This window comes from Diorhabda carinulata, chromosome 4 (assembly GCF_026250575.1).
Source record: "Diorhabda carinulata isolate Delta chromosome 4, icDioCari1.1, whole genome shotgun sequence".
Classification (NCBI taxonomy): Eukaryota; Metazoa; Arthropoda; class Insecta; order Coleoptera; family Chrysomelidae; genus Diorhabda; species Diorhabda carinulata.
Window position 1 is genome coordinate 11579601 of NC_079463.1, and position 26184 is coordinate 11605784.

Here is a 26184-nt window from a genome sequence, read left to right on the forward strand (position 1 = left end):
ACGACGTCAACTGCAAGCAGGCAGTAAATTGCCTCGAGGACATAGAAAAAGCAAAAAAAGTATTCTGGGTAAAAAATAAGCTATAAAAGAGAAAAATTCGGTAGCCATCCAACAATAACAATTACACTGTGACGAGCGTTTCGATAGCCAAATTATCATCTTCAGAGCTTTACGTCGAGTTATTGCTGTTTAGTAAGTTGTAATATTAAATGTAAAGGACTTTAGTATAACAAAATTGGACAATTCAATATTTATTTTATTATAATAACAATTATTTAAAAAATCTGTGGATCTAACATATAAAATTTAATATTTCAAAATTACTTTGTATATAAATATGATTGATAATAAAATATTGGAGTAAAATACATTTTCTTAATAGAAAAAAAAATAAATTTTTTGAAGGCACATCATAGAGGAAGTATTTATATTCAAATTCGAATCAGTTAAAATGTTTACCCTCTAAAAAATAATATTTTAGGATGGGTGATAAACGAAAAATGGTGGACGTTTGGAATATTTTTAAATCCATTTATCCAAGTCCAAAGGTCACCAAATCATTTTTTTAAATAATTTCATACATATTAGTCATAAAAATTGAGTTATTAACAAAAATATCAGATTTTTTATTCATAACTCAAATTTCAACATTTTTTATTTGATAACAAAAAAAATGGATTAATTTTTTCTGAAAACAATTATTGGACCCCATTATAGACCCAAATAGTTTTCTACATATTAATCGACCATTATATTGGGATCGGACAACCGATGTATGGCAGATTTCCGGTTAAAAAGCATGGTTTTCGCGCTTTCCAGACTTTACATCTCTCCAATTTTATCTAGCAGTTTTTTCCACTTTTAATGGAAGATATCTTGCGCATTTTCGTTAAGATGATTGTTACCGCTTGGAAGCTTCTATACAGGAATAGTTGAATAGTTTTATGGATGATTTCCTGAACAATTTTGGCAAGATGGGGGCTAATACATGTTCAACTATTTTCCAAACACCTGGAGAGACAGAACTGGTCAAAAGCTTAATTTGTACGTTTTCCAGGTCTTATAGACATTTCAACTTCAATCTAAAAGTTATTCCACTAAATTTTCGTCATGATAGAATTCATCATTGGAATAATTGTTTTACAAACACGTGGAGAGTCGAAACTGGTTCAAAAACTTGGTCTCCACGCTCTCCAAACCTTATATATCTTTCATCTTCGATCTTACAGTAGTTTCCTATTTTAATGAAAGAATTCCTGCACATTCATGTCTAGATCTCAATCAAAATGTGTATAATTATTTTCCAACAGTTGGTGAAGCAGAACTGGTTCCAGATCATGGTCACCACACTTTCCAGAATTCATACACCTTTTGACTTCAAACTAACAGTAGTTTCCAATTTTTATGTAAGATTTTGCGCACATTTTCATCAAGATCAAGATAAACTTTTGGATAAAAGTTTAACAAACGCTTGGAAACACAGAGCTAACTCCAGATCATGGTCTTTACACTCTCCAGACCATATACCTCTCGATTTTTGTCTACTAATGGTATTACTAGAAAAAGTGGAAAGAGAACGCAGTTGAAACAACCACGGGACGATAAATGACATCTATTACAATGAAAATGGAAGCATGGAGGTAATTTAGAGGTAGTATTGAAAATTGGGGATGATAATTTGAAAAATTTGTTGGTTTTCGATATAAATTCGAAAATTTTCGTTACATGATGACCGTTCTTGTACACCATTTAAAAAACATTCTTTTCTAACACTATTAGAATTAAAAATCGTTATTTTACTCGATAGACACTAAATTTGGAGGCGGCGTTAGGTTATTGGGATATCTGGCTTTCAACATGGCGCTCAACCAATTAGCTCTTGTGGCGGCATCGTTCCAAACTAATACTGATCCAAAATAAGGAGAATTTTTCGATCTGATGGGATGCGAATTGGCATCGATGAAAGTGATTGTCCATCTCGATTGTGTACTACGTTTTGATTCGTGACCCAAATACCAAACTATATCTTCGATATTCCAACAATTTAAAGTAACTTCTCCCTGTAAATATAAAAAATAAATCAGGCTAGAAATTATTTTTTTTTCATTTTTTCAACTTACCGATTTATCTTTGAAACAAGTCAATTTTCCTTGAGAAAATTGGAAAGTGAATAATTTAAACAGTCTCGTTTTGCTATCCGCGAATCTCATTTCTCCTGATACAGGATATGGTTTATCCAAAATATATTCCCAATATTTGGATAAAGGCGCCAGTGTTAAATAATTATCTTTCCTGTCTTGTTCATCCCAGTATCCCCATTTCAAGACGACATTGAGAACCTAAAACATACAAATTTATAGGATAAATTGAATTTTACCTACCCTTATTTCATTAATGAAACGCTTTAGAACCAATACTTTCACCTTATTGAAAGATTTGTGAAAAAAAAGTACCAAATAAGTTTATAAATGATATAATGACTTATTTAACATCACTCATAGTACTTTTGATCTCATTTTAATCAATTTGAGATATAGTTCGTGTAAATTATGCTCTAAACACATAAAGAGTTTCTATTGGATTGAGATATAAGTTACAAACTGTTAGTACCATTGCTAAGATTCCAAACTCTTCAAGAAAAATTATGATTTGGATAAAAATCTCTACTATATACTGGAAAACGACAATCGTTAACCGTAAATAAAATATATTTGACCATCAAAGACCAAAAAATTTAAAAGTAACTGTCTTCACTGCTAAATCTAACTTTGAGACAGTTACTTTTAAATCTATATTATGTTTTAAGGTCTATAGCACTGATTTTTCTTCCTTTCTAATTTTAAGAACCTTTTTATTGGTCTAATAATCGATTACTGTACTTCTACAATCGATGCAACAGTTGCAGCACACTCTTCATGGGTTAAATTATAATTCTGGTTGTATTTTGAAGTTTTAAATGTTTTGCTTGTTAGTAAAAAGTGTTATAAACATCTCTTATGGGATTATGTCGCATAAATGCTTCTTAAATTTAACTTTCTTCGTTAATTTTGCTCCATTAAGTATTTTTCTTTCCATCTAACGTTTCACAAATTCATTGGGTCTTTCTTGTCTTTTGCCACCTCCTGGTTTCTTCTGCGCTATGCAACTTGGTTGTGGCATTATATTCTTTGTTTCCACATTCATTCCACTATATCTTTACAATTCTTTCTTTCAGTACTTCATAAGTTGTTTATAATCACTTGTTACCAACTTTTATTGGCACTAGAATTGGTTTTCCTCCCAATATTCTTAAATCATCTTCATTGAACCACTTAGATCCGGGTTTCTTGTCTTCTGCTACCTCCTAGTACCCCTTGCAGGATGCTACATGTTTGAGCCATTTTATTCTTATTTTTTATACTCTTTCCTCTATATCTTCAGCAATTATTTCTCTAGGTACTTTATAGATTGATTATATTCACTGTTATCAACTTTTATTAGCACTAGAATTGTTTTTTTTTTCACTATTCTCCAATCTCCATCTCTTTCTATCACTACCAACATCGTAATTGAACTTTTCCACTTTTTCAAATTCTTATTCCCCTCTAACTCATTATTTATGCCTTACTGCTTTTCTTCAATCACTCACCTTTTCTTGGTAATGTATCGGCCTTATTAGTTTATCATTCAAAATGATCTCTTCCAAAACCAGTTCGTGAACAGCAAATTTGATATTAGAGCTTAATTCTTTACAAATATCATAAGCAGTTTTATTTGGGCCCACCTACAAAAAAAAAATAGGAGATGATCTATTATTGTGACAAAAAAGCAGAAGTTTTCAACTACACTTTACTGAAAAATATTTCTCAGGATGTGGTCCTCGAACTTAATTAAATTATTTACAACTGATATTGAGATGGGGTGAACCATTAAGATGATTAATAATTTTATCGAAGATAGAACACAAAGTACACAGGACAGAATTCACAATATGGAAAGAAAGAATAAGACATCAGAAGAAATATAGCAACTATAATGAACCGAAGATGAAAATTGATTCACCCTGTAGATTTTTATTGAAATCAGAGGAAAAAAAGGACCAAGTCGAAATTATTACTATACCTAGGACAAAAGTTGCAATATGGAAGATATCAGGAAAAATAGAGCAAGTACAATTTATTTTCCTATATATATATATATATATATATATATATATATATATATATATATTGTTATGGTATGAATATATCCAAAATAAATTATTAAATAATAATAAGATATAAATAAAGCAATAAGTTCAGTTCTGTTGTTCGGTTACTTAGAGCAGTTTATCACAATAAAATAAATAACATTCTTTATATTAAGTTTTGGCCAACACTATATTCTAAATTCTTATTTAATTTTGACAAATCCTGTATAATCAAAGAATTTAATCCATAAATTGACAGATAAAAACAGGAGCACCAACTTCAAAAATTTGTGTGACATACCAACATAAATTTTAAGGTTATAAATGATAAAATATAAAAATTTTGACAACTGCAATGATAAAATTAATAACAAGAATGAAATAAATACAACAAAGAAATTATAGAATAATATTATTTGAATAAAGTCACAATAATTTAAAAATTTAGAAATGACAATTTAGTAACTAACTTTTAAAATAAATATCATTGGTTGAAAAAAAAAATAAAAAAAAAAGAATTACGAAAAGAATCAACAACGAGAGAAATTTTTTGGAAAGAAAAGAAGAGTAAAATAATTTGAATTGAAATTTAAAAAATTAAAATCTTGATAAAAAAGGCATAAAATATTCAAAGGATTGATAATTAATAATTGTATAAGTGTAGTAATAAGAAATTAGTGAAAACAATTAAATAAAGTGAAATAAGTGAGAATACGCACAAAGGAACAATTTCCAAGATAAAGAAGTTGTGAAAAGGAAAAGAACAGGAGTGGAACTACAGCGGAGTATCTATTTATTCTGCAAGGCGGTAACAATTTCCAATAAAAAAAAAAAAATTAAAAATACAACATAACAAACACTTAAGGTACTGTTCTATTAAGTTTAAGTATTTCTTTTAGTATATAATATTTGAGTTCACATTTCCATATAATTTAGTTTTATGAGTGTAATTACGAGTATCAATGAATGAATGAATGTAAAATAAAATAATTGTAATAGCTAGTTAAGAAATTGTATATTTTGAATATTTTATTCATTATAAAGAACAGACCCGGTCTTAAAACTATTATCACCTGACCTTATAACCATAACAATTTATCGCAATAAAATTTTTTAATTTGACCTCACAATATAATACCCTGAGAATAAAAAAAAAAATAATAATAAAATAAAGAAATTCAAATAATTATTAATGGCGCCCAAATTAAAATCTGATTTTATTTAAAAAAAAAAAAAATTTATAAAAATAAACATTACACATTATCATACCATAACAATATATATATATATATATATATATATATATATATATATATATATATATATATATATATATATAATATATAATATAATACTAAATACAACGTTCATTACCTTCAATGATGATTAAAATTACACTATTTTTGGCCCTTCCGGCCTTCTAATTATACGATTTGGTCCTTCGAGCCGGATACATATCATATAGAAGACTAGAAGAATCAAATAGTGTAATTTAGAAGGCTTGAAAGACCAAATAGTGTAATTAGTAGGTTCGAAGGACCAAACAGTATAATTAGAAGACTCGAAGGACCAAATAGTGATGAAATAATGAATAAAACATGTATCACCCTTAACTGATTATCAAAATTACACTATCGATCTTGATATTAATCAACTAGAAGGCTCGAATGACCAGATAACGTAATTATTGGGGTTATTTTACTGGTTTGATTTATAAATACCTTATTTGCTCCTTCAAGCCTTCTAGTTGATTAATATCCAGCTCAAAGAACCAGATAATGTAATTATTAGGATCATTTTAATAATTAGACTTATTCTGGTCTTTAGAGCCGGATTTTAATCGACTAGAAGACTCGAAGGACCAAAAAACGTAACTATTAGTGTCATTTTACTGGTTTTTCTTACCGAAACGTTATAAGATTGACCTTCCTTATTATGAAGATATACCCAAATTCTTAAATCACCTGCCGATTTATTTGCAACTTTACTTTTTTGTGATTTAGAATATTTCTCGAGCACCCTCAACATCATCTTTTCTTTTTCCAATTCCCCAGGATCTTCGGGAAATATGTGTCGATAATATCTTATCAATTGACTAACTACTTCGGTATCGAGTTGATGGTCATGATTTACGTTTATTTCACCGTCTACATCCTAAAAATGACCCAATAGAGCACAAAACTTCCGGTAAAATGATGTTCTAACCTCGTAATGCATTAAAGTAGGACCCCATATGCTGGAGAGGTTCTCGACAGTCATCAAATTTTTAGAACTTTGAGAACTTATGAAATGTAGGTGACCGATTAATTTCCTTGTTGTATTATAAGACACCGTAGGTAATTGATCCAATGCAGCCTTATACATTCTTATCTTTTCTTCTTTGTTTTTATGTTCTGGAAACAATCGAATATGTTTGGAATTTGTTATTAAGGATAAATGAGAGTACTTACTGGAAACTTCGTAAAAGTATTGACGTTGGTTACTACCCAACAGAGGTTCCGGTAAATCTCTAAAAAATCTCTTCAACGCCGTTGCTACTTCGAGTTCTGTACATAAATCGCTGGTTAATTGGACGGCGAAAGCGTCTTTTCTGAATTTTGTTAGTAGCTCTGAAACCAGAGAACCTTGTCCAGGTCTTCGGTAAATACCTTCAGTCATACTACCTAAAATTAATAGAACTATTAGAAGTGACCCTGTATTAAAAATATGGAATTGATTGTGAATTTTTAAAGGTCATTAAAAAGGATTGAGTGAAACAAAAGTTAGTAAAAACCGAAATTCTTGCCAAACAAGAAATTAAATGAAAAGAATAATTTATATGGTTTAGATTTACTTTGATGACTTCAAATGACAAACCGTCAAGCATAAGGGAAGTCCAAACAATTAGATGATATTTCATTAAATAAAATACTATTTCATATAAAATGGTTTAATTTCAAACATCCTGGAGCCAGAAAACAGTGGCTGTGAAAAAAGAAACAGTGTAAATGAACTACTTTTGAAATTTCCCTGTAACAGATCTGAGAAAAAGTAAACTGTGCAAATGAACTACTTTCAAGTCTCTCTGTAACAGAGAACATTGGCTGATAATAAGCAAACAAAACTGTATACTTCAACTACTTTTAAAGTTCTTTGTAGCAGGGCTGAAAGAAAACAGTGAAAAGAACTACTTTTGAAATTCCCTTGCAATAGGGCTGATAAAACACAAACAGAGTGAATGAACTGCTTTTGAAGTGTCTCTATAACAGAAAATAGCGGCTGATAATAAAATACAGTGTATTTGAACTAATCTTGAAATTTCCTTGTAGCAGGATGGGAGAAAGCAAAAGGTGTAAACGAGCTACTTTTGAAATCTCCCTGTAACACAACTGTTGCTGATAATTAACAAATAGTGTACTTGAACTACATTTAAAATTTCTTTACAATAGGGCTGATAAAACGCAAACATTGTAAATGAACTATTTTTGAAGTCTTTGTATAACAGAGAACAGCGGCTGATAATAAACAAACAGTGTATTTTAACTAATTTTGAAATTTCCTTGTAACAGGATGAGAAAAAACAAACAATGTAAGTGAACAAGTATTTCAATGTTCCTCTCACAAAAAATAGTGGCCGAATAGAAGCAATCAGTGTATATGAACTACTTTTTAAATTTCCCTGGCTGAGAAAAAATAAACAGTGTAACAGTGGCTAAGAAGAAATAAATAGTATATATGATCTACTTTTGGAATTTTTTCTTAACAGGGTTGAAAATAAGCAGCTAACAGTGTAAATGAACTACTTTAAAAAAATATTTGCAGAAAACAGCGGATCAGAAGAATATATGAACTACTTTCCCTGAAACGGGGTTGAATATTATAAAAGTGTAAATGAACTACTTTTAACATTTTCCTGTACCAAGGCTGAGAAAAAGTGAACAGTGTATTTAAACTACTTTTGAAATCTCCTTGTACCAAACACTTGGAATGAATCGAGAGATTTTTAGGGATGAGTTAAGTTATTGGAGTTGAAATAATCGACTTAATGTACTAGATTAATATAACCGTTTAATAAAAATAAAAGTGTGAATTATTTTTAGTGGATATAAAGTGAAAAAAAAAATAAAGATGAAAACAGTTAGACACATTATCAAAAAAGTTTTGTTTTTTCTACTTACCATGCGCATAAATGAAGTTAATACATTTCTCAACTACCACAGGAATATCATTTTTGGTTAGTTGGTGTTGATCGATATTTGCCCCGTTGTTATGTGCTTCTAATTTCACTATGTGGCACCAAACCTATAAAAATTGTTTTTGTATAAACTACAATATGGATATTTAACAATATTCGTCTATCATTAGATTTACTTTATCTGTATCAAGGAATCAAGGTTGAAATAAAAATATGTACCTAGAAAAAGTTCCAAGCAAAATTTTTTCAGACACCTGAGAAAACGACAAGATACTGTTAAATAAATACCGACAGACTTAATTTGGAGTACCAAAAGCAATTACAGCAAAAGAAATTCTAGATTACATATGCAGACAGTCATGTTAAAGGACTATGTAGAGCTCCATGGGGCTCAAATTGGAAAAAAACAACCTCGACTTTGATGGAGAGACTATAAGTAGACGATCTTGAAGCAACTAATATCAATGATTGGATGAGGGGTTACAAACGAATAAAGTTGATGAAGTACCCTAGTCAGTAGGGTCAATAATAGAAAATTATTATTGAAATAAATTCCACATTTTAATTCCAAAAAAACTATTAACGACAAGATGTATCACTCATAAGAATGGAGAAGCAGAGGCAATGGTATTTCAGGTTATTTTAGATAACTCCTTGTATATAAATTGTTGATTAATTAGTTAGGTTAAACATTGTCTTTTTTGATTAGTTTATCTTATTTTCTGAATTTAATTTGGTGAAAAATTTATTTTTGAGTTTAGTTGTGCCATAAACTAGATTTTCCAAATTACATTTTGTCAAAACTGTTTTATTTGATCAAAAAATAACTTTTCAAAGTTGGAATTTTTTGTTGAATTAAGTTTTCTCAGTGTAGTTTTGTTTAGAAAGGATTTTCTGTACATACTGAATTATTTTGATTCTATGTGGTTGGAAAACAGATTTTCTAAATTGGATTGGGTTAAAAATTGTTTTCTCTTGATTCAATTTTGCCAAAAGAGGCTATTCTAAGGTTAGTTCTGTCAAAAAATACTTTTTCAGCGATAATTCTGTCAACAATTTGCTTTTTCAAATTTAGTTTGATCTAAAAATGACTTTTCTTAGTTGTATTATCCAACAATTGGCCTTTCCAAATTCAATTTGATCAAAAAATAGCTTTTCCAAGTTAAAATTGGTTAAGAGTTGAGTTTTCTCAGATTAATTTAGTTTAAAATGGATTTTTAGTAAAAATTGAATTTAGTTTCATTCTATTTGATGGAAAAAAGGAAGAAATTGATAAAAAATGGTTTTATTCCATCCAAAGTTGACTTCATTTAATTAGATTTGATTAAACATTATTTTCTTTTGTCAAAAAAGGCTTTTGTAAGGTAAATTTTGTCAAAAATTTGTTTTTCCAAATTTAGTTTGAACTTTTTTCATTCTATTAAGTGAAAAAAGAGATCAATTTAATGAAAAATTGGTTTGATACCATCAAAAGTTGGCTTTACTTCATTAAATATAATTAAAAATTATTTTCTTTTACTAAAAAGAGTGTTTTCTAAGGTCATTTCTGTAAAAATTTCTTTTCCAAATTTAATTTAGTCTAAAAATTACTTTTCTGAGTTGTATTATCCAAAAATTAGCTTTTCCAAATTCAATTTATCAAAAAATAGTCTTTCCGAATTAAAAATTTTTCAAGATATAAGTTTTCTCAGTATAAGTTAGTTCAATAATAGTTTTACAAGATCAATTGGTCGTGAAATTGACCCTTCTGCATATAATGTAGAAAAAAGTTGATTTTTTGAGCTTAATTTGGTCTTTATACAAAATTGATTAGATAAAAAAATTTCCGAAGCTTAAACTGGTAAAAAATGACTCTCTGAGCTTAATTTGATAAAAAATATCTCTCAAAATTTAGATTCCATTTAATAAAAAATTTCATTTTTCAAATCAAATTCACATTCTCAATATATTGATACCTTAGTTTCCCTCGAAGTCCACATTCTCAAATATAACACCATATTCGGACAATCGATCAACATATTAGGACCTTTGTCGTTGGTTTTGGGATTGTTATCAGTATCCGAATATGGTTGCAAAACGATGCACCTCGCTTTCCTCAAGTCCATATGTTTAACAGGCTGACCGTCAACCACGTAACAAAATTCCCTTTGTGTTAACACTATCCAAGCTCCCATCCATTTACCACTAACACCTGCAAACATATATACAACAAAGAATTACTAATATTTCCAAAAATTAGTTCACTACTCTCCATTTTTACAACTCTGCACTACATATACAAACAATGCGTTCAAGACCGTTCTAGATTCTTCCTGAGCAAGTATAGACGTTTCTGAAAATTTTAGTTCACTACTATCCAATTTGAGAATGCTGCACTACGCACACAAACAATTTGAGGTACTAGAACGTTTTATATTCTTCCTGATTAAGTATCGAAGTTTCCAGAAAATTTTAGTTCCAATTTGACAACAAAGCCCTACATGTACAAACAATTAGAGGTTCTAGAACGTTCTAGATTCTTCCTGATTAAATATAGACGTTTCTAGAAAAATTTAGTTCACTATTATCCAATTCGATAGGGCTGCACTACTTATATAGACAATTTAAGATTCTAGAACATTCTAGATTCTTCCTGATTAAGTATGGTCGTTTCTAGAAAATATAACTAGACATATTGGATCAGAAATGGAATAAGAACAATACCGGACTGGTTTAGATGATTCCTTAAGATATAACTGAGCTAAATTGAACTGGGGCGTTTTTTACACCTTTCCTTTATATGGAAATAACAAAAACACTTATCACTTTAACCTAGGCACTGAATTTAATTGGAAATATTGTTGAAAAATTGAAAGTTACCTTCTCGAAGATACGCCCATCCCATTCGATTTATGTTGGTTGTTATTTTAGTGGAGAACCTGCACGTGAGCGATTCGCAGATGAATTGAACCCAAATTCTCCGTTCAGCGCTATTTCTTGAACCATAAATGTGCCCGCCTCTCGTTTTCCCAGTGGTATTCAACTCGAAACAGTAGAGTTCATCGTTATCATACCTAAAGGAGAATATATTGAAAAAATATTAAGAAAATGATGGATATATAGGTAAAAATGAATTATATTGACATAATCTGAAGTTAACTGAAGCAGAGGTTCAAAAAAATTATGAAAAAAAATTAAATTAATGAAAAGAACAGAAGCCCGATCAAAGTCATTGAAAATCATTTAAAATAATTAAATATAATAAAATATTACTTAGAAGCATTTGGATTAATGAAACTATATGAAAAACTATTTGAAAAACTATTTGAAAACAAGCAAAAAGTTATTATAAAAGTATAATGAATTCAACACAACAGAAAAGGAAGAAAAGTAATATAAAATGGATAACTATAAATAAGTGTTACCAAAAAATCTAATGAAACTATACAAATAAAACTAATTGAAAACATGATAAAAGAACAAGTGAAGAAATTATTACCTGAAGTACAATCATAAAATCAAAAGAAAACGAAAAAATAAAATTTAAAACTAATATAAACAATCAAATATATAACTATGACTAACAAACATTTAAACTAATCAAACTATATGAAAAAACTTTGAAAACAAACGATGAGCAATAAAAAAGTGGGAGAATCATAAGAGTAAAAAAAACCAAAGAGAAACAATTGGAAAGTAAACAAAATAAGCAAATATTATTAAGTATTACCAAGAAACGTTTAAACTAAGAAAAGAATGTAAAAAACTATTGGGAAACAAGCAAAAAACAACTAAAAAAGTATTCCTGAAACCATTTAAAAAAAATATGAAGAAATTGAAAGAATAAAATTGATTCAAATCAAATGAAAACCAAGTGAAAATTACTAAAAATAACAAGGAACTAATATTAATAATTGACAAAGAAAAATGAGCAATTAGAAAGTACTAAAATCATCCAAAACAACACATACTAAGTAAAAAACAAAAAAGGACAATAAAAACAACACTTAAAACATTGAAATTGATTAAAAAACAACAGATTTGTGAAAGTGAAACAAACAAAGAGTATTTAGTTTGATTTTTATAAATGCCTTTAAAATATAATCCAGAAAAATAGCCCTAAGCAACAAAAATAACTGGAAATAACCAGAAAGTGACAAAAAAAATTTTCATTAAACAAAAAACAAATAAACAGAACAAACAAAAAGTATCCAAATCGAATTTTATAAATACCTTCACAATATAATTCATAAAAACAAACCAAGGCAACAAAAATAACTGGAAATAACCAAAAATTGACAAAAAACTTTTCAATTAAACAGAAATCTGTAGAAATCCACTAAAAACTTTTCATAACAACTGAATTACTTGGGAAAAAAATACCAAAACATCCCTCAGCTTCCACCTTGTAATTAAAATTAAATATCTCAAAAAAAAACAGTAATATTTACATACTTGTAATTATACTTCTTATCCTGCAGCAATTGAACACTCAAAAGATTTTGAGCCGGAAAATGTTCCTTCAGATTCTGGCAAGAATTATCGGAATAGCACAACAGACTAGAATTTTCCAAAATACACCATCTACCGCTGTATTCGCCAAACAAATCTTCAACTGGTCCGTTTTGTACTTTATAAAGCATCCCTTTCTTTTGTATGATCATATTAACACCTATGGCTGCTCTACTTACAACATTATCTCTATTTTTGATACCTCTAACTACTTCAGGTGCTTTTTCTAATACACCCTTCACCTGTTTGAACCAATTGGATTTTTTCGGTTCTGTTAAAGTCGACTTCGATTCTTGGTTATCTAAAATAAATATGAATCAGACTCGAAGAAGGGAAACTAGAAAAAAATGTAGGTTTTCACTTTCACTTTCTGGTCCTTCGAGCCGGGTATTATTTATATAAGGCTCAAAAGACCATGAAGTGTAGTTATAGTTGAAAATATGAACATAAAAAAATTGCTTAGAGGCACTGTCGATGATTGTAATATTTTCTATATATAGAAAAAACATTTACCAACAATCTTCATTATAAAAAACAAGTTATATAGATTTTATTTGGAGGTTATATAAATATAATAACTACCATAAAGATATTATTTTATTTATGAGCAAATATGGGTAATTAGTTACACTTTTATGATTTACCTTGAGTGTACCAGTTAGTTTTCGATTTCTGATTGTTTTTTTCGGTTTCTTGTTCATCTTCTGGTAATGAATCTACACGTATGGGAGGAGTAGGAGGACTAATGACGTCGTCAGTTTCGGAATCGTTGGATATGCTCCAATCGTCGAGAGTGTGTGCATTTGATATGTTTCCGTATAGATCTCCTTGTAGCATTTCTTCCAGGGATTTAATATCATTTGGAGATGGACCGATATCCACTGAAAAATTTGGAAATTCACTTTTCTATAAAACTAATCTTCTTAGTTTAATAGAAACTGTTAGTATGTCATCTAATTGGGAATAATTTCTGCTTACTATACCTATAAACTGAAGATACAGGGTGAATAATTATTACGTAACCTTCTTTTTTCTAATTTGCAAACTTTCCATAATGCAGGTTACAATGTGTAACGAATTGATTCATATGGGTACAGGATTGACATTTTGGTAGCCACACAGGTTTTAAAACAATCTGGGATTCGTTGCTCATGAATTTTGCTATAATAACTACCTAAATAATTAGCAACAAAATTCAATTTCTAACATTTTTGCAAAAAAAAGGTTATGGCTAATTTCTGTCATGAATTGATATAAACCAATATATTTTGAATAAATCCAACTTTATATAAGGGAAACAAAGTTTCTGGTCTATTTTATCCTTTTTCAAGTTCTGAATTGATTCAAATCAATACATTTTGAATGAATTCAATTTTATAAAACGAGAAACAAAGTTTCTGCTCTATTTATTCGGTTTCAAATCGTGAATTTATATAAACCAATACATTTTGAATGCATTCAACTTTATGTGAAGAAAAACTTAGTTTCTGCTCTATTTTATCCTGTTTCAAGTCCCAAATTGATACAAACTGATACATATTGAAAAAATCTTGTTTATATATATTATTGTTGCTTGTATAGACCATTATTATAACAAAATATATCAGCAACATATTTGAAATTATGTATGCAGCTGAGTCAATTTCCAAGATAACAATGTGATTGTTTTTTGTTTGTTTCTAGTTTATTACTAGCTCCTAGGTAACTATTATATCAAAATCCATTAGCAACACGTTGCAAATGATCTCAAATTTTTGAAACTAGCAGAAACAATTTTGAGCTACAGCAACAAAAGCTTACAGACTCTTTACCAATAATTTCCAGACCCCATAATCTCATAATCAGTATAAATTTTAGATAATAAATCAAATATTGATTAATTGATAATTAATGAAATAAATAAATAAATGACTATCATATATACAGTAAATATTATTTAAGTGACCTTCAAAGTTTATTTATATATTAATAATATTATAAATAAATTTATGATTTAGAAAGTTTCTATTCTATCCAAATTTAAAAAGACTTACATGATATAGGAATATTTTCCGGCCTTGTTAAAGGATCAAACTGTAAAATAACACTCTTAGATGGACGTGGTGGTCTTGTAGGTGGAATTTGTAGCTGAATTTCATGGTTTTCATACACAGTACTCCTTCCACTCGCCGATCTTTCCAGCTTTTCAGTAACTTGTAAATTGAGATCTTCATTATTGATTTTTGTATCTGATCCTTTTGAAGTATTATCTAGAGGATTAACACAATTTGTTTTACCATCCTTAGGAGTAACACTATCATAAAATTTCCAAGAGTCTGATCGAAATAAGTAGTTAAAATTATCATTGACATTACTAACATTTGGTTCACAAACAATCGGAAAAACACTTTCATAATTTTCACGTTTTGAAGGAAACGAATTCCCAGAATTTCCACTGGAAGAAATTGATGATGGGGCGTCATATAAGCTTTCATCTGGTAAAGGAGGTGGAGGATGACTTGGAGGTGGTAATCCAATTAAATTTTCTTCAGATGAAGTAGATCTACTTTCACTTTCTGCGTTATTATAAATATTTTCTGATGAAAACAGGGGTGAACTAAATGTTATAGCACTAAATAGACTGATACTATCTTCGTCACCTTTCACGGGCGGTTCCGTTTCTTCTGAAGCATTTTCACTCTGAGAACTTGAACTGAACCTTCTAGTAATTCTTCTAACACTTTGTCTAGTTCCCTCAATCACTGCTCTTTTTCTATCTTGTACAAGTTGACTTATATCATCGGCTAATTGTTTTGATACTGAACTTACTTTCCTCGTTAACGTATTTGTGTGTGTAGTTTCTTCATTGCTGCTGCATAAACTTTCTGTAGACACTAATTTATTATTAGTTTCGATTTTTGGTGGTGGAATATTTAAAACGTTGCTCAAATGTTCTTTTGCAGATTCTTCACTTTTAGAATTTTCAGAAATTTGTTGCAAATTGCTTTTAATACTTCGTCTAGGTGTAGGTACGGGTTTTTTTAACTCTCTTAAACGTGGACTTGGCAAAGGTTCCATATTATTCACTCACTATTTATTAATTAAACAAGACTTGCAGCGAATTTATTAGGATGTTAAAATTTATCTTTTACAGCCAATTTTAGTTGGTAATTAAAATATCACAGTTATATTTTCAAACAAAGAACGCAAATAAAAAATGCTTATTGTGCAAACGATCGGATTTCAAGTAATAAACTACATTGTGTTGAATAGAATGACTCATCTTTCAATTAAATAAAATCAACAAGAGAATGGGTTTATATTTTAATCTCATATTATCGCTTATTTTCGTATTTCACTAACTTTTTATCTTATTCTAACCACTAATTCTCTATCTATTCTGTTAATTGATAAACATTTTTATGAGTTTATCAATAAACATTCAACATCAATGACGTTTATTAACAATAAATAAATAAAAACCTTAACCTTCATTTAACATAATGCAGGCATTTTTTAAAGAATAATAATATGTTATATAAAGAACCTTCCGTAATTAATTACAAACGAAGGATTTTTTATTGAAACTAACAATTTTTTGAACAAATTGCTTAATTTTTGAAAAAAAAAATTTGTAACTACTATTTTATTTAAAAAAAAAAATAAATTCAACCGTGAAGGCGTACTTAAATTTGCTTATGTTTTTTGAACGACAATTGACACTGACAAATAATTTAATTAAGGTTAGAAATGTTTAGTTGTTATTTAAGTTTAATTAAATTTTTGTTTCTAATAATGCATTGAAAACGATGTTTGCTGATAAAACGAATAAAAATGAAATTTTAGAATTCAAAAAAACAATCCATAGTCTCAACAAGCTGTATGTAAATTATGGATTTGCAATACAAGACTTGGAACAATCTCTTAAAACCACTTCGTATTCTAATGTTTTCTTAATAACTTTCATTGTTGCAATAGCAACATGTATTTGTTGGGATGGAGGATATTTTATTACAATCGTTAATTATGTTTTTGGAGTGAGATGTATATTACCCAACAATTACTTTATATGGGAAGCTACTAGACCTATATCTAACTGCAATTTTTGTAAAAACGTTACAAAACCGATAATACTATCGAACGTAACAAGAGAAACGTTTTTGCCATACAGTTATAGTTCAAAACCTATTGTGATAAAAGGAGCTTTCTTAAATTGGCCTGCCATGCAAGTATTTTCGTTAGAATATTTTCAAAACTTGTACAATAACACTGAGGGTTCGATCAAGAGCGTTACCGAGGAATGCCAATTTCTACACTTCAAGTCTGATTTCATATCTGTTAGAGATGTGTTTTTGATGAGTGAAAATCGATCTAAAAATCAACCAAACGAGAAATCTTGGTATGTTGGGTGGTAAGTACTGTAAAGTTTCAATATTTCAGTTGAATATAAATAAAAAATTATTGTTATAGATCTATTTCTAATTATCTACTTTAGATTTAGTATCTCGCAATCTGTTTATGGCAAATTCTTGTTGAAGGGGAAATTGTCATCCAACTATTTTAGAAGAAATGCGAAAGCATTATCCAAAACCACATTTTTTACCAGAAGACAGTGAAATACCATCGAAAGAATATGTATTTATGGGATATGATGATGGCGCAACTTTACATGTAAGTTGTATGCATTATTCTTAGATTCTAGTTGTTATAAAATTTTAATAATTTTTCAGACTATCTATAAGTTTTTCTCATTTATAATCTCTAATTTATAAATTTTTGACTAAAAACAATACCATAACTGTGCCCCAGCCTTCATATTCACTAGACATGGTGTATGTGTATTCTTTTTGTTTCCTATAACTAAAAACAACTCAAAATGCTGTAGTTTCATGAGAATCTTTTGGAAAGTGTTCTAATGAAGACTATATTTGATAACTTGACAATATTACACTGTTATCCTGTATTTTTAGCTCGATTTTATCAATCGGTTGATGTGGCAAGCTCAATTAAAAGGAAAAAAATACTGGAATCTACAACCGCCTCCAGAATGTGAAAAATTATGTAATACTGTATCTTTCTATGCTGAACCTGGAGATGCAGGTTGGTTATCAGGTTACCCTTAAATCCTCTTTTATTTATTTCATGTTTTTTTATTTAGTTTTAGTTGATACGAGGGTTTGGTATCATGCGACTACAATCAAACCCGGAGATTTCAGCATTTCTGTACAATCGGAGTATGGATAGACGATATTTGTACCTGTAAACTTGAAACTATGCCAAATAATAAAAAAAAATATAAATCTTGAGTGCCAGTAATTTAGTTGAAATAATATCTATATTTAATCTAATAACGTTAATTTGGCATTCGCAGTTGTTTCAATAATAATATTACCCTATATAATGGTATTTTTACACTTATATCTACAGTTTTTATTGAGTATTTCTTATTTGAAGCTCACAATGGTATGTGCTGGATTTTCCATTCCACTAATATGAAAAAACCATGAGTATTATAGGTGGAAGGTATATCTTGAGCACTGTAGACTTATTTAAAACTTCAGCTTGGAATAAATTTCTTTCTTAGGCTCAAAGACAGTTTCAAAATAGTAAAAAGCTCCATTTAATATCAACTTCAATTGATAACTTGCTAGGGGGACTCTGTATGGGCCAATACAAAGAAACTTATGGGGCTCAAGTGGAAACTATCAGATTATTTTATACTATATGTTTGCAAGAAACAGTAGAATTTTTCCGTAAAAATTTAAAACATTACATAGAATCGATTAATTCATAATTATCTTTATGAATGAACAAATTACTTGTTAATAGTGAATACACTCAATATTTTTAACATCAAATACATTTTAGGATTAATTTTTTTATTGAATATTGACCTGGGAATGCCAAAATTGAAGAAACACGCCCGGAAATTTACAAAATTAATTCTGTTTTTGTATATTGTGGACGATTTTAGCTATTTTTTTAAATTATAACTTGATTCCTCGGAAATATAATGAGTAATTCGTTTGTACTAGTCAAAAGCATTGCTGTATCATTGGAGCTTTCTTTGTTCTGTGTGATTTTAATTCAGCTTCTTTCAGTCTCCTAATGGTTAGTACAATAAGTAACTGGTGATAGCATCTTAACCAAAAAAATCAAGCTACAGTTGAAAAATTGGTAAAATTGACCCGAGGGTTCAAATGAGCTACTAAGTCGAGACTAATATATAAAACTTTTTAATCTGGGCGATTTTAGTAATTCTTTAAAAATTATAGCTTGTCTTCCCAGGAATGTATGTATTAAGATGCTGTCTTTAATTACTGCGTTTTTTATTATATACAGGAGTGAACAAAAATAATGAAATACAAGCTTTTATTCAGAACACCCTGTCGATTGAATCGTTGATATTTAAGAATGTTTACGAAAAATGAGATGTCTCATCTTTTCTAAAAAATTTTTTTTTATTCATTAGGATATCTCAATTTTTAGAGAAATTACAGCATTTTATACACAATTAGGAGTTAAGAGTAATAACCAAATGGTTAGTACAATACATAACTGGGGATAGATAGCATCCTAACCATTCCAGAGGAATCAAATTACAATTGAAAAAATTGGTAAAATCGACTGGACGGTTCAAATGAACTACTTTTCATTGAGAGTTGTCCATTGGGTGTATTACAAAATATAGTATTTAAGAATCAAATTTTCTAGTCCTAAGTACGTAATTTTAATTTAGTCTTATTAAAAATATTTATTTCATTGGCAAGCTGGTTATGTGGACTACAATTTGTTTTTGAGTTTTACTGTACATAGTATTGTTTAAAAATAAGGCAGTAAATTGAAACTAGTGGAAAAATCTTTATAAAAAAATTATATTCCGATTTATTGTAATAATATTTTCGTTGATTTCAGTCTTAGTGTCAAAGTGACATAATTCTGCTTGTTTATTTGTAAATTTTAAATTTCTTGTGCTCCATTTACACATACGAGTCACTTGGTGCTACATTTGGTGATTAATGCGAATATGGACAAATAGAAATATTTTTAGTGGTTAATTAAAACCACCCTAGTAGAAATAAGTACTGGCCGCTATAAGAATTCAATTACGGAAGTTTTTTATCATGCCTCGTATAATTCAATATATTTCACATATTTGATATAGAAACAAAATTTCTACTCCATTTTATCCTGTTTCAAATCCTGATTCGACTAACCAAGTTTCTGCTCTATTTTATCCTGTTGTAAGTCCTGAATTGATTTGAACCAATACGTTTTGAATGAATTCAACTTAAGTGGAAGGAAACTAAGTTTCCGCTCTATTTTATCCTATTAGAATTCATAGATTGATTCAAACTCATACTTTTTGAACGAATTCAGCTTTAAGTAAAAAGAAACAAAGTTTCTATCCTATTTTATCCTGTTTCAAGTCTTAAATTGATTTGAACCGATCCATTTTGCATTAATTCAACTTCATGTGAAAGGAAACAAAGTTTCTGCTCTATTTTATCCTCTTTGAAGTCCTGAATTGATTCAAACCCATAAATTTTGAACGAATTCAGCTTTAAGTAAAAGGAAACAAAGTTTCTGCCCTATTTTATCCTGTTTCAAGTCCTGAATTGATTTGAACCGATAAATTTTACATTAATTCAACTTCAAGTGAAAGGAAACAAAGTTTCTGCTCTATTTTATCCCGTTTGAAGTCCTGAATTGATTTAAACACTTACATTATGAATTAAATCAATTTTAAGTGGAAGAAAACAAAGTTTTTGCTCTAATTTATCCTGAGTCGATTCAAACGGATACGTTCTGAATGAATTAAGTTTCAAATAAAGGGAAACGAAGTTTCTATTCATTTCTATTTTATATCTTGCATATCTAATAAATATTTTCAAGTTTTTTGTAATATTTCTCCCTTATCTAAAACATTTAACCAAAGAATTTGACGTATGTTCAAATTTTTAGTTTTTATTTATAAATCTAGAGTGATCTGTCTATCGGATAAAAAACTTCCAGCCTCCATTTGGAACTTTTAATCTTCAAAAGTGTATTTAATCTCACCACTATAAGGACACGCATCGTTCAATATCATTTAATCAATTATTACAGGAGGTATATTCGTAAAGTAATGTGACGAGAAAACAACTACAGTGCTTTGGTTGGAATGCTTTTGACTCTACCCCGTACATCCACGACTCCGCTTTAACTAACTAGCATTTTTATCAACACATGAAGCCTCAGAGGTACACCAACATTCACAGTAACACTGTCTGACGCGAGTTTCGATTACCAAGTTATCGTCTTCAGAGACTGAAGATAAACTGATAGTTCAAAACATAAATGGCAACATTCTTTTAGAATACAGTATACAAGAGGATCTAAATAAAAATTAATATAGTAGTGCTCGCTGTATTAGTATAGGCTCTTTTTTTTTAATAAAAATTGTGCTTACTTCACGAACATCCCTCGTATGATGGAATACACAAAATAAGGGTGGTTTATATTATTATTTTTTGATGAAATTTGAATATAAAAATATTTTTTCCGAAAATGCATCATTTTTTATTAAATAATATAAAAAAAATTATGTACTGTCCCAAATGTTGAGCCGAGGATATTTCTCATTCGAATTTAAATGATAATATGACAGATTACTTTTAAATTATATAGTTACCAATCTCTAGTTATATTTATATTCATATATTGTGCCATTGTATAATAATTGCAATAATATTTATTCTCTATAAAACATTTTGATATGAAAATCGAGTTTTTTTATTTATTTTTTGTCACCAAATCAAACCAAAAAGAAGTTGGGGAATTATCTGTTGAACTTGGCAACGTAACGTTCGATACGGCAACAATGGAAGCACGTGACTTGAAGGGATGACATGTCATAGACGTTTTGCGTAGTTATTTTTTGTAAAACCTAACGCTCTAAAAAATAAGTGACTTCAATTGAGAGCAACGATGAATCAGTTTTTGCTTCAGTCTAGGTGCAGTAAAAATTTCAGCAGACCATCGAAGGATTGTTTTATCAAGAGTTCAATTGTTTTTGGGTGATTTTTACATACAATTCGAGTTTTGTTTTGAATATTTTGCGCCCAAATAAAACCAAAAAGAAGTATGGAAATTACCTGTTTAAATTGGCAACGTTCGATACGCCAGCACTGGAAGCACGTGACTTGAAGGGATGACATGCCATAGACGTTTCAATACGATTTTAAGTCATTAGGTTTTACATAGTTGTTTCTTCTGGAACTTAAAGCTTTAAAAATGAGTAACATTAATTTAGTGTAACGGTGTTTGCTTCAGACTTGGCAACGGTGCAGTAGAAACTTCAAGATATTACCGAGGAAGTATTTTGTCAAGAGTTCTGGTGTTATTTTCAATATCTTATCCCCACATATAAAAAAAGACGTTACGTGTTGAACTTGGCAACGTAACGTTCGACACGGCAACAATGGAAGTACGTTACTTGTATTGATATATTAATATATCAGTTATCAGGTGAATTTCAAGAAAATAAAACAACTTTTTAATCCTACATCTTTATTTAGACGTATAATTCCAACTTGTAAAAATAATATTAATCTAATATTAATTTCTGCTTTTTCAAATCACTTAACACCGATTTTCAAAATGACGCACATAATATAGTAAATATTAGATTTTGATCCATTTTCTATTTTTATAACGTAACTCAATCAATGACCCTCACATAGGCAAAACTTTGATTTTATACCTTACACACGTGAAGAAAAGAGCACTTTTTGTCTCACTTTTAATAAATCAACCCTGTATATCAAAATAATCGGTTTTTCAGCTCGTTGTGGGTCAAAAATATAAGTTTTTAATTTCAGTTAATCACATTTAAACATGAGTCCTATCTGTGATGGAGACAAACGCTGTAGATGGTGCACCTGTATATTTTGAAGATGGCGTCTTATTTATGTATCCCTTACTAACATTGTAGCACGTGCTAAGACCATGAGTGAACGTCAAGTGCCGGCCTCTGTTGCACAATGTATGATCATTCTTTTTTTGGTAAGGGAAGGCGTTAAAAACACTGAAATTCCTTCGTAGCAAATAGATTTTCACAAAAATTATGTAACGCCATTTTGAAAAACGTGTATTTAATATATATCTCTCACAAGCGAACGTGAATATTTCAGCATCTTTCATTCAAATCGTTTCCACAAAAGTTTATTCATTCAACAAGAATAACAAAAATCTTCTTATTTGAATATTTGAGGTTAGAAAATGGAACTGATGAATGAAAGACGCATTATATTCCAAAATTGTATCAACAATAAACAATTAACAATCTTCTATTTCTATAACTTTGTATAATTGTATCTCTAAAGCATTCTAAACAACCTACTTCAATATTGCTAATATGTACCATCATAATTATCAAATATTGAGTTTAAGAAATAAATAGCTGAATTAAGGCGTTAATCCTAAAAAAACTACCATTCTTCGTTTCAATACCTTTTACTTGGGAGTTTAACAATAATGAATAAAGGATATATACACTGACTAGATGATTTGTTGACAAAAGGCTATTGCGGAGAAGACCCGAGTACCTGATATTCCAGTTCAACACTCGTGTTTATTTTTTCGGTTTGTCTAAACATTTCTAAACATACTAAGACTCGTGAACATCTTCTCGGCTCGTCTTATAGATTTTTAAGAACATACAAAGACTTGTACTTTTTTTCAGTTCGTCTTATACATTTCTAAACAAACAAACACTCGTGAACATGTTTTCAGTTCGTCCTATACATTTCTAAACGCACACAGGCTCGTGTACCTCTTTTCTGTTCGACTTATACATTTCCAAACACACTAAGACTCGTGAACATCTCGGTTACTCTTATCATTTTTAAATACACACAAAGACTTTTGTATCTCTTTTCAGTTCGTCTTATACATTTATAAACGCACAAAGACTCTTGTACTTTTTTTCAGTTCGTCTTATACATTTCTAAACATACAAACACTCGTGAACATGTTTTCAGTTCGACTTATACATTTCTAAACACACTAAGACTCGTGAACATCTTCTCGGTTACTCTTATACATTTTTAAATACACACAAAGACTTTTGTATCTCTTTTCAATTAGTCTTTTACATTTCTAAACATACAAACACTCGTGAACATATTTTCTGTTCAACTTTTACATTTCCAAACACACTAAGACTCGTGAACATCTTCTCGGTTCGTCTTATACATTTTTAAACACACACAAAGACTCTTGTACTTCTTTTCAGTTCGTCTTATACATTTCTAAACATACAAACACTCGTGAACATATTTTCTGTTCGACTTTTACATTTCCAAACACACTAAGACTCGTGAACATCTTCTCGGTTCGTCTTATACATTTTTAAATACACACAAAGACTTTTGTATCTCTTTTCAATTAGTCTTTTACATTTCTAAACATACAAACACTCGTGAACATATTTTCTGTTCAACTTTTACATTTCCAAACACACTAAGACTCGTGAACATCTTCTCGGTTCGTCTTATACATTTTTAAACACACACAAAGACTCTTGTACTTCTTTTCAGTTCGTCTTATACATTTCTAAACATACAAACACTCGTGAACATATTTTCTGTTCGACTTTTACATTTCCAAACACACTTAGACTCGTGAACATCTTCTCGGTTCGTCTTATACATTTTTAAACACACACAAAGACTTTTGTACCTCTTTTCAGTTCGTCTTATACATTTCTAAACACACTAATACTCGTGAAAATTCCTCGATTCGTCTTATACATTTTCAAACACACACAAAGACTTTTGTAGCTCATATCAGTTCGTCTTATACATTTCTAAACAAACAAACACTAGTGAACATGTTTTCCGTTCGACTTATACATTTCTAAACGCACTAAGACTCGTGAACATCTTCTGGGTTCGTCTTATATATTTCTAAACACACACAAAGACTCGTGTACCTCTATTCGGTTCGTCTTATACATTTCTAAACACGCAAATTGGATAAGTCACAGAATAAGCACTTGTAAGTAAATGCTAGGCATCGCAGATCCTACAGGGCGTGTCTAAAAAGATGATCTCGTCTTACCTTTCTTTGAAACCGCTATTAAAAAGCGAACCACTTCTTTGGCGCGCATGTACTGTCGAAATAGCCTCACAAATGATCAAATTCGTGAAATATTTTTTAAAATATTTCAGTGCATATTACATTTGATAATTAGGATGATGATTTTTAGAAAAATGAATCGTTTAAACAATTCACCTCTAGATATGTTATTGCTTATTTATTAAAAAAAAAAAAATTAGTTCAACTAATTTTAACATAAAAAAGTGTCTTTCATTCAGACATTTTATGTATCATTTTAAAATGTTTATAAAATTGGACGTTAAAACTTAAATCTTTATCTCGCAAGCAATTTCTACTTAAGCCTATCGTCATAAAAAATTTTATTAACATGGATTTTCTCCATTCACAATTATTATCTAAAAATGTGCTGATTTGACAAATCAAGGGTTCTTCCCAAAGAAAAAACGATGGAGTTTTCATATTTTTGTAACAAACGTTGTAATTCAATAGGAAAAAAATCGCATTTTTAAGTAAAATCAATTACAGGCGAAAGCTTCCCCAGGCTTCAACTATAAATAATCAACAATTTTGTTGTAGTTGGTATACATGAACCACCTGCAGTTAAAGGGAAATCCCATAGAGAAATATTAGAAATAATCTCGTTTGTTTTCAGTTGTTGACATGAAAAAATTTGTTCTTGTAAAAAATGGCCTCGCCTGCTTCTTTGTCACGATAACGCTTCGAGTTTCAATTTGCCAGTTGGACTATAATATTATTTTGAATAACGGTATTTAAAAATGATTAAAAACTTTTTAAAATTCACAGCGTGTTAAGTAAAATTGACTTAGAATGATATTATAAACGATATACCAACGAAAACGACTTTCATAACGAACGTTTTTGAAATTTTATCAGGAAAATTAGGGTAACGCACAATTTCTTTCAACCTGGCTAATTATAGTCATTTTGCCAAAAATTTCGTTGATTAAACATCTCTCAATTACTTCGTTTTGTTTTATATACAGGAGGGAACGAAAATAATGAAAATTAATCTTTAGAAAGATATGTAGTTGACATGAAAAAATGTGTGTTCGCGAAAAATTGCCTCGCCTGCTTCATTGTCACGGTAATTCGTCGAGTATCAATTTGCCAGTTAGACTATAACATTATTTTGAATAACGGTATTTGAAAAAGATTTAAAATTTACAGTGTGCTGAGTAAAATTGACTTAACATTATATTATAAACAATATATCAACGAAAACGACTTTGATAATGTATGTTTTTAG

General features: G+C 29.5%; 2 protein-coding genes across 2 annotated transcripts; one reads left to right on the forward strand and one right to left on the reverse strand.

The window, feature by feature from the left end:
- Positions 1–235: 235 nt before the first annotated feature.
- LOC130892416 (arf-GAP with Rho-GAP domain, ANK repeat and PH domain-containing protein 2) lies at positions 236–16312 on the reverse strand. Its single transcript, XM_057797833.1, has 12 exons — positions 14867–16312; positions 13478–13714; positions 12777–13134; positions 11202–11395; positions 10298–10533; positions 8326–8449; positions 6619–6831; positions 6374–6561; positions 6074–6322; positions 3629–3763; positions 2121–2339; positions 236–2060 (listed from the first exon to the last, which is right to left on the reverse strand). The coding sequence occupies exons 1-12, from the start codon at positions 15888–15890 to the stop codon at positions 1797–1799; spliced, it is 3441 nt and encodes a 1146-aa protein (XP_057653816.1). The 5' UTR covers positions 15891–16312; the 3' UTR covers positions 236–1796.
- A 199-nt stretch (positions 16313–16511) lies between these two features.
- LOC130892417 (uncharacterized) lies at positions 16512–21577 on the forward strand. The gene is made up of 4 exons (XM_057797834.1): positions 16512–17223; positions 17351–17483; positions 17783–17912; positions 17971–21577. The coding sequence occupies exons 1-4, from the start codon at positions 16622–16624 to the stop codon at positions 18054–18056; spliced, it is 951 nt and encodes a 316-aa protein (XP_057653817.1). The 5' UTR covers positions 16512–16621; the 3' UTR covers positions 18057–21577.
- Positions 21578–26184: the final 4607 nt, after the last annotated feature.